This window comes from Lissotriton vulgaris, chromosome 7 (genome assembly GCF_964263255.1).
Source record: "Lissotriton vulgaris chromosome 7, aLisVul1.2, whole genome shotgun sequence".
Taxonomy (NCBI): domain Eukaryota; kingdom Metazoa; phylum Chordata; class Amphibia; order Caudata; family Salamandridae; genus Lissotriton; species Lissotriton vulgaris.
The window spans coordinates 1,254,771,898-1,254,786,021 of NC_141695.1; the positions used below are offsets into that span (position 1 = coordinate 1,254,771,898).

General features: G+C 47.7%; 1 protein-coding gene across 1 annotated transcript in view; it reads right to left on the reverse strand.

Annotated features, from left to right (window-relative positions):
- The window catches only part of LOC147703340 (maestro heat-like repeat-containing protein family member 1), an 85,497-nt gene that overhangs the window by 46,691 nt on the left and 24,682 nt on the right, over positions 1-14,124 (reverse strand). Inside the window, exons 8-11 of the mRNA XM_086931784.1 lie at positions 7,366-7,473; positions 2,975-3,095; positions 778-818; positions 321-462 (exon numbers count right to left, since the gene is read on the reverse strand). Coding sequence (XP_086787910.1) covers positions 321-462; positions 778-818; positions 2,975-3,095; positions 7,366-7,473 — 412 coding nt within the window. The remainder of the gene's footprint in view (positions 1-320; positions 463-777; positions 819-2,974; positions 3,096-7,365; positions 7,474-14,124) is intronic.

Here is a 14,124-nt window from a genome sequence, read left to right on the forward strand (position 1 = left end):
ACTTCACTATGAACAATGGTGTTCTGCTTTTTCACAAGGAGCACATCCACACACAAATTATTTTCATTTAGTTCCAGGGACAACAATAAGAATGTGACCTTTTGAGACCATAAACAGTATTTTTTATCTTGGTATGTACCTGGCATCTCCTCCCACAATACAAGTTCATAAAAACAGTGAAAAAAACAGGAGTGGTCAATGCCTAAAAGCTAGCAGCCAACACCAGACTTAATGGCTTTGTCATTGGTCAATGGTTGTTTGAAATGCCATTAATACTTGTTTAAATTGTGTGCTCACTGGTTCATGCTTTGGGGTCTCACCTTCTAAATATGTTATCAGCGGGGGGATCTTCATTCTGAGGAGTTTTGCTAGAAATGGGTAATTTGCAGGAATCAGGCGCTCGAGAAGAGCCAAGACTGAAGTTCCCCTTTCGACATCCCAGCGAGGATATGAAGAAATTACCTGAAAACCCACAACAAAGAATTCAGAAAGTGATTCTTTCATGAGCTCCTATTCTCTAGCCTTGAAAACTTCTGGAAATGCTACCTTGTTCTCTACGCAGTACTTAGTACCAACCACATTTTGGCTGTTTCTGTACAATGTAAGTAGCATGTCATACTGATAACCAATTGACTGGAAATAAAACCATCAAATTCAAAAAAATAAAAGCTGAGTTGAATTCAAGATCTCTACTTAGCAGGTTGCATAGAAATGGCAGCAAACAACTTGGGAAGAGGGATCTGGTGGAATATGATGGGGGTGAAATGTGATACTCACCAGCAATCTTATGAATAGTCTGTGTATTGGAATTTCTTTAGCTGTTTAGGTACAAAAGAACAAATACATGTCATACTCAATCCATACATTACTGAGCAATACTTGCCAAAGGAAGACATATGGCTGACACACACACTTAAGACACCCAGTAGTACCTGTGAAGAAGATGATGGGTGATGGGTGGCATTTCAATGAGCCTCTAGCGGTCATGAGGATGCTTTAAAATTCCTGCAAATACTGGCAAAGGCACCCCTACCACTAAGGAGCGCCCAGGGGTGTACAGTACCTTGACAGCCTATGCTGCAATTCTCTTCCTCCCTCCCTTAGTGGTTGCTGTCAAGGAATGAAAGCTGGAGGAGGAGCTACCTAAGCTGCCATGCACAGGTTCCTGCTACAGCTTTCATTGAGGGATAGAAGACTCCAGTGGGATAAGAGAGGATGCGTCAGGAGCCATGGACGTGCTTTACATCCTGAAGGACCATGGAAAAATGGGAGCCATTTTCTGTCAGTGGATACTCCAGAAGAAAAGAGGACTCCAGAACATGTTCTTGCATATCTATTTTCTAATAAGGTTAACGACCTGGGGCAAGCAAGAACAAGCACATATTTTGCCTGTTCGATTCTGCTCAGGACTCCTAACATGATTAACAAATAAATAGACTATGATACCATCTGCCCAGGTCACTTGCACTTTATCAACACATCCACTGGAAAGTTGAGCGGGGAGAGCTAATTGGAACCCTGGAATTATAGCAATTACAGGTATTCACCACCAGATACAAATCTCCTTCGTAACCTTGGAGTCAGTCAAAATATTTATTTTCACTTACCATCATTGAGCATGCATCCCTGCTTACAAGTGAGGGCCAATAACTAGCATTTTAGCCTGGAGCTGAAGTCCAAAATGTTGAACCAGAAACATTGCAGAGACAAATATCATAACTAAAGGTAACTCCATGGAGAAATAAAATACATCCCTGTTGCGGTCGGCAAAAGTAACAACACATAAATAGGTACCATACCCAGCGAGGCATGATCAACATACAAGACAGAAGTAACATCATGGAGAGCAAGAATACTCCAAGGTTTGAAGAGGAGAATTAGAGCCCTGTGTAGCCTCATGGTGTGTGGCAAACTTAGTACATTGCATTTAGGGGGTAGGATCATTAACCAGACTAAGAGCTGAAACAAACAGGAACTTAACTTTATGTCTGGCAAACTACTAAAAGTATAGACCCAATGTACCCCAATATCGTCCTAGGTAGTTGCACAAGCCACCCTTGCACCATGGTATAAGCGTGCCTTCATAGGTGCATTGCAGCTAATTATGCACCAGCACTGGGAGAGCAAAGGGATCCATTATATCATTGTATATATGAAGCATCCCGGTGCTTCGGAATTAACGCAGCGTGGCACAGCCAAATGGCTTGAGGCACAGCAATTAGTTAATTCCTTGTGAATAAGGCTCACAGCGAGCAGCAACATCAGCACAGATACATATATCTCTAAAAGGAGAACAATAAATGTTATTTGAAATATTGACACCCACATTCTATAGTAACTCAACCATAACATCCTGAGCTAATGGACTGGTTCTTCAACTCATGCCTGATCATGACAAAGTAAGAGGGGATCTGGGGAGTGGAGGAGGAAGCATTAACCACCTTCAATGGTAGATCCCACTGTGTCAATGAGTAGGATTCTTAAGACTCACCACATTTTTTTTGGGTTAGGGGCAGAATACCAGCTTCAGGATTTGATGACTAAATTCATCTTTTATATAATTATTCTATCAAGGCGTGAAATTTGTAAGGCCTGGAAGTCAGAGAATGCCCCTACATTCACGGAATGCCTGAAATATATTATTTATGTGAGTGAGTCCGATATGGCTTGTGATAGTTCTAGTCAAGATAAGATCTGGGGGGCCCTTGTGGCTTGTCGGAATCGATGACAGTGTTCCTATGATTTCACCTGGGTACTGTTGGTGCTTGTTCTCCTGCCGAAGAAAGGGTCTTCAAGGTCGAAATGGTATGGAGCGGACATAGCAAACAGCCAAGTCTAGAGCGGGGTCTTCACCCTCCCTCCCTACTAAGGATATAATCCTCAAAGTTTCGTGTATCGCAATGTAGGGAGGAGGACATGCCCTAACTAGAATACCCAATCTGGTATATGAGGAATACAAAAAAAAAAGACTCACCACATTCATGAAAGTTGATGCTTGCTTTCTTATCTACAACAAGTAGCATCTGGCACAGTGCTGGCACAGATGAAGTATAGTCATCTTCCAGCATGTAGCTCAAAATCTCTTTCCAAAATCCCTGCAAGAAAGAGCAGCAAATGTGTTATTAGTATCATTAGCATTTAATAAGGCTGCATTCCCACAGATAAACAGTCATGGTGGGGGGGTTTCTGGTGGGTCTTCTGGAGATGGGGCTACATTTGAATTATCCCCTTCCTGATACCATTCCTTGCTGATGGGGTCCAAGACAGATTGCTGGTATTACATTGATGTGGCACCAACCCTGTTCAATGCTACAATCCGTGATTCTATATCCGAGCAATTATTTGCAGAGAATGAGTGCAACATTTATTCTCCAAAAACCTTGCGAATGAACTGCTTTGTAAATTATCTCATTATCTGCTGTTATCCTCATAACATTCACAAAACAGAACTATCTTTATAAATGTGCCAGAGTATGCAAAGCTATGGCTGGGAATGAACAACCCTGTTGATATGAAATATTGGTGCTTGATGTATCATCGGGCAAGTAGCAAATAGGAGATGCAGATTGAGTAGCTATGTTTTGCAATGAGACTGATGTGCCATTCAATCTCGTTTCAAAGTGGCTATTTAGAATAATTTGGAAAACCTCCTGTCTCATTAAAAAAAATGAGGTAGGATTTGATTGGACAATCTTCTATGAATGCCGGAAATGCTGGGAATGAGGACTGCATGGGACAGCAAACCTCTATCCCTGCAGCAGAGGAAACAGACTTTACATTGCGTCTCAAATCACGCTGTGCCTTAACAACTTGGTCCAAACCACTAATAATAATAATAATGAGATTTAAAAAGCGCATAGCTGCGTCAGCTGCGTGTCCCAGCACTGGGGTATCAGTCCTATTATACAAAGTAAGAATATGAATTCCCCTAATCTAAGTTAGCATGAAAAAAACATGTTTTTAAATTCTTGCGATATCGTATTTCAGATTTTTCTTGCCTAAGCCAAAGTGGTAGGGAGTTCCACATCTTGCCTGCCAAGTAGTTGAAGGAATGGCCTCCAATGCGAGCACTTTTGATTCTGGCGATAGATGCAAGAGAGGCATCAGCTGATCTCAGATTTCTTTTAGGAAGATAAGGTGTGATCAGAGGTGAAGATATTTAGGGCCTTTATGATTGAGAATCTTATGACAATAGCACATGGCTTTGAAATATACCCAATGCCTTAACGGACGCCAGAGCAGAATTGGAAGAGCTGGGGCTGATGGTGAGTGTCTAGGCAGATGAAATAGCAGCCAAGCTGCCATATTCTGCACCCACTGTCGTCTTCTTCATCATGTCTGTGACACTCCGAGATACAGAACAATGCAGTAATACAGTCTCAACATGATTAAAGACTGGACCACTGTCTTTCTGACAGCTTCTGGCAGGAAGACAAGATGTTTTTAAGATCCCAACACATTGCCCTGCAAGACTCGTAATTGCTGTACGTGCCCTAATGTGTCTTTTCAATACATTCCTTTATCAAGCAAGCCAATACAACCACTTCCCTGAAGGAAAGCGTTGTTGGACTCATGTTGGACTTTAAGTCCAACTCTTTCCCTACAGTTGCACAGACTGGAGTTGGAATAGTAAATACTATTCCAAAGTCCAGTGCTTTCCCGAAGGCAAATCATGGTAACGACTTGGGTGGAAAAGGAATGCATTTTAAACATGCATTCATGGTTCAGATCACTATGTGCATATTTCCCACATACAAACCTGCAGCAGAGAGAGCTTTACTAAAACATGCTATTATGTGAGTTAGAGGATAATGAAGATAACCTGGGAATTGAGGAGTCTTTGGACATTCTGCAATTTATATTTTGTATTGTATTGTATTGTATTGTATTGTGATTTGTAAAGCGCGGTTGCTGCCCAGTGGGCGTCCAAGCGCTAAAGGCATAAAAAACAGAACTGATGAGTGGTGGAACGAGCTTAGATGGATCTAGCAAATAGGTAGGTTTTCAGCTGCCTTCGGAATGAGAGTAAGTTGGGGTTGGACCTGATTTGCAGCGGGAGTGTGTTCCACATCTTCGCGGCGTTTAAGGAGAACATCCTTCCTCCGGTCCTGGCTCTCCGCACTCTTGGGACTACGGCTAGAAAGGCTTCCGTAGATCGGAGGTTTCTGTTAGGATGGTATTGAGTGACCAGTTTATTGAGGATTTTTGGACCAGACCCCCAGAAAGCTCGATGGGCGATGCATAGTGCCTTAAATGCCACTCTCTGCTTTACTGGGAGCCAGTGTAGGGCGACCAGGGCGGGTTTTGCAGACTGCGTCCTCGGAATCTGCAGCAACGTGCGGGCTGCGCAGTTTTGGACGACCTGCAGTTTCCGCATGGACAGCTCTGGGGCCCCCACATACAGAGCGTTATTTGAGTCCAGCCGGGACTGGATCAGGCCCTGGACTGCCACTTGTTTTGCTTCCATTGGGAGGAGGGGGAGGACCTTCCTTAATGTTCTAAGTAAGCCAAAACAGATGGCGGAGAGTTTAGTGGCCTGGGTGGAGAAGGAAAGGTTTTTATCCAGCCATACTCCCAGGCTTTTTACACTCTCTTTAGGGATGGGAGGTGTGCCCAAACATCCAGGCCACATGGAGGGGAGTAGAGTAGGTGAAGCAGTGCCTAGGAGCATGAGCTCCGTTTTGTCTCCATTCAGCTTTAATGAAGAACCTGTCATCCACTTTTTTATATCCTCTAGGCAGTTCGTCAGGTTTCCTGAGGTGTGGCCGGTGTTTTCCTGCGTCAATGAAACCACTAGCTGGGTATCGTCGGCATATGATACAATTTTTATGCCTGATGGTTCGACGAGCCCAGCCAATGGTTTCATATAGACATTGAAGAGCACAGGGCTCAGGGAGGAGCCCTGTGGTACTCCACAGTCCAGGGGTTTTCTGACTGATGTTATGTCCCCATCGAAGATCTGGAAGGATCTGTTATGCAGGAATGATTCCAGCCATTTTAGAGCGTCGCCTCCGACACCGATGTTATGCAGACGGTTCAGCAGAGTGGCATGGCTGACCGTGTCGAAGGCTGCACTTAGATCAAGGAGGATCACTGCCACTGATCCCCCTTGATCCAGTATCCTTCGAGACTCTTCAACGACTGCCAGCAGAGCAGTTTCAGTACCATGTTTTGGCCTGAAACCTGTCTGGGATGGGTCCAGGAGAGCATGGCTTTCCAGAAATTGTGTCAGCTGGGTATTTACGTGTTTTTCTAGCACCTTACTTACCCAGGGGAGTAATGAAATTGGACGGTAGCTAGAGTGATCTTCTGGATTGAGGGTGAGTTTCTTGAGCAGAGCCCGTACCATGGCTCTCTTCCACCCGATTGGTACTGTGCAGGAGGAGATGGATGAGTTAAGGAGCTCTAGCACCACTGGGAAGATGGCTTGGCCTGCCTGGAGCAGTATTTCTGGTGGGGCAGGGTCGAGGGGAGACCCTGATTTGATTTGGGCTGCCAGTTGTTGGAGTGTCTCCAGGTTTAATGGGGAAAAATGATCCAGCATAGGTTGTCCTTGCAGGGAGGAATTATTCAGGGGACTTTGATTAGTTGAGTTGTTTGTTGCTACCGGGAAAGCAGAATAAATCTGCGAGACTTTATTGTGAAAAAGTCTGCAAGTTCATTGCATTGCTCTAGTGATTTTGGGGCTGGGGGGGCAGAATTGACAGTAGTGCATTTTTTGACCAGATGGAAGATCTCCCTGGGTTTTGATTTTGCTGCCATTATTTGGTCTGCAAAGTAGACGGACTGAGCTGTTCTCACCCCATTTCTGTAGGTCTTGATAGCCTCTTTGTAAAGTTTTTTATTTTCTGCGAGGAAATCTATTCTCCAGGCTCTCTCTTTTTTCCTGCAGAGGCGTTTCAGGTCTCTCAAGGAGTCTGAGAACCAGGGAGCGGACTTGTGTAGTCTCTTGGGAGCGGATTTCCGTAGAGGAAGAATCGTGTCCAGCGATTTCCTGATCCAACCCTCATAGTTGTTATTTGCTTGGTTGGGGTTTGTACAGGGAGGTGGACGGGAGTCTTCAAGGATTGTTGTCCAGGACTCTATGGCCAGTTTTTTCCAATTCCTCCTAGTTATAGGACGGGGAGGCAGTGATGGGAGTTTAGTGGTAGCCCAGATAAATGGGATGAGGAAATGATCTGTCCATGGGAGACGAGTGGGTTGCCCGACCGTAAGTCCGGTGCAATTACTAAAGATTGGGTCGAGCAGGTTTCCCTTTTCATGAGTGGGGGACCTAACTAACTGAGTCAGTTGCAGAGCTGCCAGGTCCTCTGTTGTACACTTCTAGTTTATTGACCCACCTTATTTCACATCCTTCTCACTTACCTCGTCAGTATTTTTATGGCGAAATGCAATTTTATTGAGGAGCTGAGAGATTTGGATGTGGATGGTCTCTTCTTCAACATCAGATTCAGGATCCATGTGACTAGTGCCCTGTGAAAATGTGGAAAAGCAAGAGAAGTAAAGTAACATATTTTCACATCATTTTCACTGTGTTTTCTCTCCTCATGGAGGTTCAAAAGATTTCAGAGTGAAAACATCACAATTTTTAAATCAAGGTTGTAAGCACAGAGATAACCTCTTGGCTTAAATTCAAATGTGAAATTAAAACCACTAGCCCCAAACATGTAAATAAAAATGTATAAATGAGGTTATGCAGCCATGCTCCGCTCTACAGAGTATAAAAGTATATGGTCATTTGGCGGAGAAGTGTATAGCATTCCTATACAGTCAAAATACTGGTGGACTCACTTATAATATGTAAGGTTCTGATGCACTGGGCACTACATCTGAGGCATTGCACCTCTGGCACCACAAGGTAGTCTCTCTTGCTCACTACACAGATTGTGATGCCCCATGAGCCCTCCCCTTGCTGCTTGATGGGGAAGTATGTGCTACATTATGGTACTTCTTACACTCAATAAGACAAAAACATACCGGGAACTGCATTTTTGGGAGGCAGTGTTGAAATGAAATACTGATTTGAAGTGTGTTTGTGCTACTTTGTGTAGGATTTGGTAGTTTGCCCTGTTAGGCATTTCAACAATATAGCGGGGTATGTAACAGAAAGGAGCCCACTAGATAATGTATTATCAGTGAAAAACACAGCTTATCAGTGCATTCGCTGAATGCCCATGTGCCTTGCCCAATCACCCAAGAAATTTCCCAGCTAGCCCCAGCAAAGTCCAAGGGCCAGTTGTCTCACATCGGCTGGATTGTGTGGTAGCCCTATGTACTGCATGGGAGCACTGCTGTTGAGACGTGTATGGAGCAAGTCCCATTCTCACAGTGTCTGAGCATCTTGGGGCATATTACCAAGCATAAGCGATAAATATCGCTATGCTTGGTTAGCGACAATAATTTTATCGTCGTGCTTCGCCTATTTTTACCGCTTAGGAGCCTTGCTATTATCAAGGTTTATCTCCTAAGCGATAAAAATCGGCCGAAATACATGAATATTGTTGAAAAGTCCGCGATATTCATGCATTACCGAGCTAATTCTCTTACCCATGTTATCCACCTACCATTGGATAACATGGCTAAGAACTGCTCAGGGCAGGCGTTAGCTTTTGGAGATATTCGCGCTTAGCGCGAATATTTCCAAAAGTTGGTAATCGGAGATAGCGATGTTAGCGACTGTTTTCAGTCGCTAACATCTTGGCACGCCCACTTTGCATGTCATTAGTGATAATTATCGCTGACATGCAAATTGGGCACCTAAATGCCCGCTATCACCTACAAGCTGTCGCTAACTGGTGTTAGCGACAGCTTGGTAATAGGGCGATGAAATTATCGCCGCATTAGCGGGAAAAAGTCCTGCTAATGCGGCGATAATGGCCCTTGGTAATATGCCTCCTTATTTCTTTGCACTCATGCCAGTCAACATGTGCATCAGGTTACTAAGATGGGATCTAGGTATTCAAGCACCATTGTTACAATGCAATGCAACATAAGAACAGGCATCTGAATTGTTCCTGGCTTGATGCCTCAGGCCTGTGGTAAAAAAAAACTATGGACAGTGTCTGGCTCATCTATTAGTTGAGCTTAATGGGAACCCAAGAGTAAGACTAAGCATGGACTGCAGACACTATGGATTATGGTCAGGCCCCAAGGAGATGGATACCAGACGTCATCAGTAGTGCCCAATCCCCACACATATTACTGAGCATGGACTTGAGTTGTGCATCTTGGTACAACTACTCTGTAACATGGATGCATTGGCCAAGCTTGAGGAAGTCCTACCTGGTTCACAGTGATCAAGAAGGTCATGGCACCTCTGCTGTTATGGAGGAATTGGTGAGACCATAAGCCACTGTGGCCTACTCTTCCAGAGACACTGACAAAGCATAGAATACTGCAGTTTACAGACACCATGCAACCTGCCATTACCCATGCTGCCACATATCACCTGCAGCCCCACAAGCACCGGTGAAGAGCACTGATCCAACACCCATTCCTGGCCCCTAGTCAGATGACAGGTGTTTCCTCCAGCTATTAGAGATAGGATCAAAGTGTAAGTGCCCAAAGGACTTGAGATGGTCCAAGAAAAGAGAAGAAACAGAAGAAGTGCCTAGTACAAAATCATACATGAGGCCTGTGGAAGAGGAAGGCAATGAAGGAGAAAGAGAATAACTAAAGGATATTATCAGACCACTTTCTGAAACTCGTTGTTCACAACAGTGGATGATTTTGCACAACATAAGAGCAGGATAAAAGTTATAAAATTGCCAGAAGTGCCACAGTACGAATCAAACCAGCTGCAATAGTTGAACTTCGGGACAACGACTCCACTTGCATTTGACATCACTAACTCAGACCCCACAATAGTAAGGGTACACTAGGTTAAACTTTTCACAATATTGGAAAAACCATAGATTGGGTGTACTAGAAGAATGACTCTTGAAGTGAAAGCTATAAGTAAATTCACTTGACTGGTTTGGTTCACATCATGGGCACCCTGGAATTGGAATAACAAGACATGAAGAAAAGGCATGTACAGTGTTGGCACTGATGGGCAGCTGCTGAATTTCAGGTGCAAATGTATGCAGACAAATGGGTAAGGGACACCCATAAAAGTGACGGAGGGAAGATGGCGACGGAGTAGGACGTGCCTGCGAGCTCCTCCGGCGCCTCGAGCCCTTCATCGCCTTGTATAGCTGTCCTGGGGCGATCTTTGCTCCGGAATCGACTTTATTGGGGTTACTGAGGTGCCCTGAATGCTTTTGAGCCTTTTTCCAACGAGCTACGACCAAGAACGGCGGACGTAGCCGAGGTGTCGAGGCGGCGACGCACATGCGCTAGTGCGGCCTACACTGCATCGCCGGAGAGCATTGGCTGCCACTACCCGGGAGACCCTGGGCCACAGCGACTTGCGGAGAAGAATAATCGCACTGCAGGACCCCCTGACTGGGACCGTCACGAGCTTAATCTACCCCCCTGTGGCTCATCTTGGCTAACGTCGCCTGGACGGAGGTGGCGAGGAGGCGCCGACCTGTCTGGCGGCTGCTGGACAGCGCTGAGGGACGAGAGGAGAGGAGGTGCTGATCCGACCCTACCCCTTATAGCCCGGGGGCGACTCAACGGACATTGAGTGTGCACGGCGATTGCTATCCTCTGATAGCTCCGGCCTCCTGGTGACGGCGGAGCGGAGGTCCCGGGGGGTGCGAGGGAGCGTGGCCTGATATCCCGGGACGCTCCTGGCAATCGCGGAATGCACACGGGCTAGCCGAGGCTCCTCGTCATGACGACGAGGAACCGCATGAACAGGCCTGGGAAGGACGGCCCTGGGAAGGGTCCATCCGGATCGCCCCCCAGCTCCAGCAAGTCCCCTGGGAAGGAAGACGGGGATGGCCCGGTCACGAAGGCCTTCCTGATCGAACTTTTTGCGTCCATCAAGGACGACATCACGGAGCTGAAGTCACAGCTGGCCTCCGATCTGCGCGAGGTCCGCCGAGATGTGGATGGCATCGGAGAACGGGTGGCGACCCTGGAGGAGCACGATCTAGGCCTTACTGGTGACGTCCACCAGTTACAGCAGGACATGCTCAGGCTCCGGGAGCAAAATTTAGACCTTCAGGCTCGCCGCCGCCGGACATTTTAGTTTGTGTCCATGACTTTCAATTAAAAGAGAGGATCCACGAAAAGTCAGGGATACCAACAACCTACAATTTCGGGGACACAGCCCCCAGCTCTTTCAGGACTTGGCGGCCTCCACATTGCAGAAGCGGCGGGACTTCCGCCCGGTCACAGCTTTCCTGCGGGACCACGGGGTGTCCTACTCCTGGGGCCACCCCTTTCGGCTCATCTTTAGATGGCAGAACAGACTGGTGCAAATACGATCTCTGGCGGCAGCCAGGGAACTTCTGGGCATGGAGGAGGAGGCCGCGTCAGCTGGCGCCAGCGCTTCCCCAAGAAGACAACGCTGTTCCCGCTCCCCAGCATGGCAGAGAGTGGGCCGCCTTGGTGTGGCAGAGGGCCCGACTCCCTCGGCGAGCCAAAGTGAGAGGGGAGAGGTCCTTGCCTCGGTGGCTTTGGTGACTGATTCGAGCCGGATAGACAGCTCTTCGGCAGCCTAAGCTCCCCAAACGGCGGCCCGTGGGGCCGGAGGGGCTCTACCACCTCAGGTACATTCAGGGACCGTGCTCCACTGGAGGGTTACCCCGACCCTGAACTCGAGGGGGGCATTACCCGGGTCTTCTACACCGACCCTTATGGTCATGTCCAGCTGCTTCTTCTTTTGGTTTATTTGTTCTCTTTCCGGTTCTGGAACTGTTTTTTCTGTATAACGTCTTGGGGCTCCTTTGGATTGGGGGGGGGGTTGTTTTGGAATGGGCTCAGTGGTGGTAGCGGTGGATCTGGTATGATAGCGGGTGTGGTCGGGTTGTTTATGGCGCTACAGGGGGCACTATGTGGATCGGGGTGGGGGAGGGAAATGTCTAAATGATGCCTGTCAGGATAGGTTCATGGAATGTTAAAGGCCTTAATTCCCCCCAAAAGCGTCAGAAGGTGTGGAAATACATTATAGATCATCATCTGGATGTGGTGGGACTGCAGGAGACTCATTTGGCCCATAGGGACGAAACCAGGCTTAAGAATAGGCAATACCCACTGATTTACAGGTCCCCAGCCGACACTAAGCACCGGGGAATGGCACTTCTGTTCCGCTCTACACTGCAATTTCAACCCATGGGTGTGCGTAGCGACAAGGAGGGTAGATGGCTGATGGTGAAGGGGATGCTCCTTGGCAAGCTCTGCATGTGGGTGGTTCTCTATGCGCCGAACACGGGCCAAAATGGGTTCCTTGAGGCTTTCATGCGGGAGGTGGGGGATTTTGGGGAGGGTGCTTTGATAGTGATGAGGGATTTCAATTTGGTTTGGGACAAAGGCCTTGATTGCTTGCACCAACAGCGGACGGAGGCAGGCCTCTTCTCCCCCGAGTTGCGTGACGCTATGGACAGTCTGGGTCTCATTGATAGCTGGCGCGCCCTCCACCCCCACGCTAGAGACTACACGTTCTTCTCCCATGTTCACCACACGTATTCGCGTCTCGATCATATCTTTCTGAACCAGTCGTTACAGGGGGACCTGCGGGAAAGTAGGATATTCCCGCTCTCTGTATCAGATCATAGCCTCTTGGCAGTATGCCTGACTTGGGCCCCGGGGACGTCCCCCCACCGCAAATGGTACTTCCCTGTCTCACTTACACGAGATCAGGAGTCGTGCACCAAACTCAGGGCGGCCATTGGTGAATTCTTTGAGTTTAATAAAGAAGGGGACACCTCGGTTTTCACCCAATGGGACGCCTTTAAGGTGACGACACTGGGCACGTGCATTACGGTGAACTCCGCCCTGAACAAACTTAGGCGTGAGGAAAGGGAGGCGCTGGAGGCGGAGCTGGCGACACTTGAAACTGCGCACAAGCAGAATCCTTCTCGAAGGACGCTCCGTCCGCTTGCGGCAGTGCGGGGTAAACTCAGGGCCCACTATAATAATCGGGCAGAGTATACCCTCCTGCGCTTACGACGTCTTTCTTACGCACAAGGCAATAAAGTGGGGAAACATCTGGCTCGACAGCTTCGCGATAAGCGTGAGAGAGAATATGTAGGTGGCATCCGGGCGCCCTCGGGTGCCTTGGAGCATCAAGACGCGGCCAAGGCGGAGCTCTTCGGCAAATTCTATGCCGCCCTGTACTCGGCGGATAGCCTGGAGCCGGAAGATCAGCGGGAATACCTGAGGGCTCATCCCCTTCCGCAGGTCTCCAAGGAATGGAATGACCTTTTGGAGGCCCCCTTTACTAGGGAGGAGGTATTGGCCGCAATTAAGTCCCTTAAACCGCTTAAGGCGCCTGGCCCGGATGGCTTCACGGCACCCTTCTATCAGACCTTTGCCTCTGAGCTGGGGGACTTCCTGGTGACACTTTTTAATGGCATGAGGGAGGCGGGCCAGACTACGGGCTCCATGGCAGAGGCGATGATTTCGATTATCCCCAAAGCCGGGAAGGACCCCTCAAAGTGTGAGTCATACCGGCCCATAGCTCTACTGAATGTAGATGCTAAATTATACTCCTCCATCTTGGCTGCACGGCTCCAGGACCTTATGTCTGCCCTTATTCATCCCGATCAATCGGGATTTATAAAGGGTCGCCAAACCCACGACAACACCAGAAGGCTGATTCACTTGATCGAGAAGGCCAATCGCTTCAAGATCCCGGCTGTCTTGGTGGGCCTTGACGCTGAAAAAGCGTTTGATCGAGTAGACTGGAACTTTCTCTTTGGTACGCTGGCGGCCTATGTTTTTTCCCCCAAATTCATAGATATGCTTCGGGCCAACTACCACAGTCCTGGTTAATAGCCATGTTTCAGCCTTCTTTGCACACTCCCGGGGTACGCGGCAGGGCTGTCCCCTATCTCCCCTACTCTTTGCGCTCAGCATTGAACCCCTAGCTCTTAGGGTGCGGGAGGACCCGGACATCAGTGGTCTCCCCTTTTCGGGAGAGCAACATAAAATTTCCCTTTTTGCTGATGACGTTCTATTGTCACTAGCGGGCCCGGGAAGCTCCCTTCCACGGGTACAGGAGGTACTCTC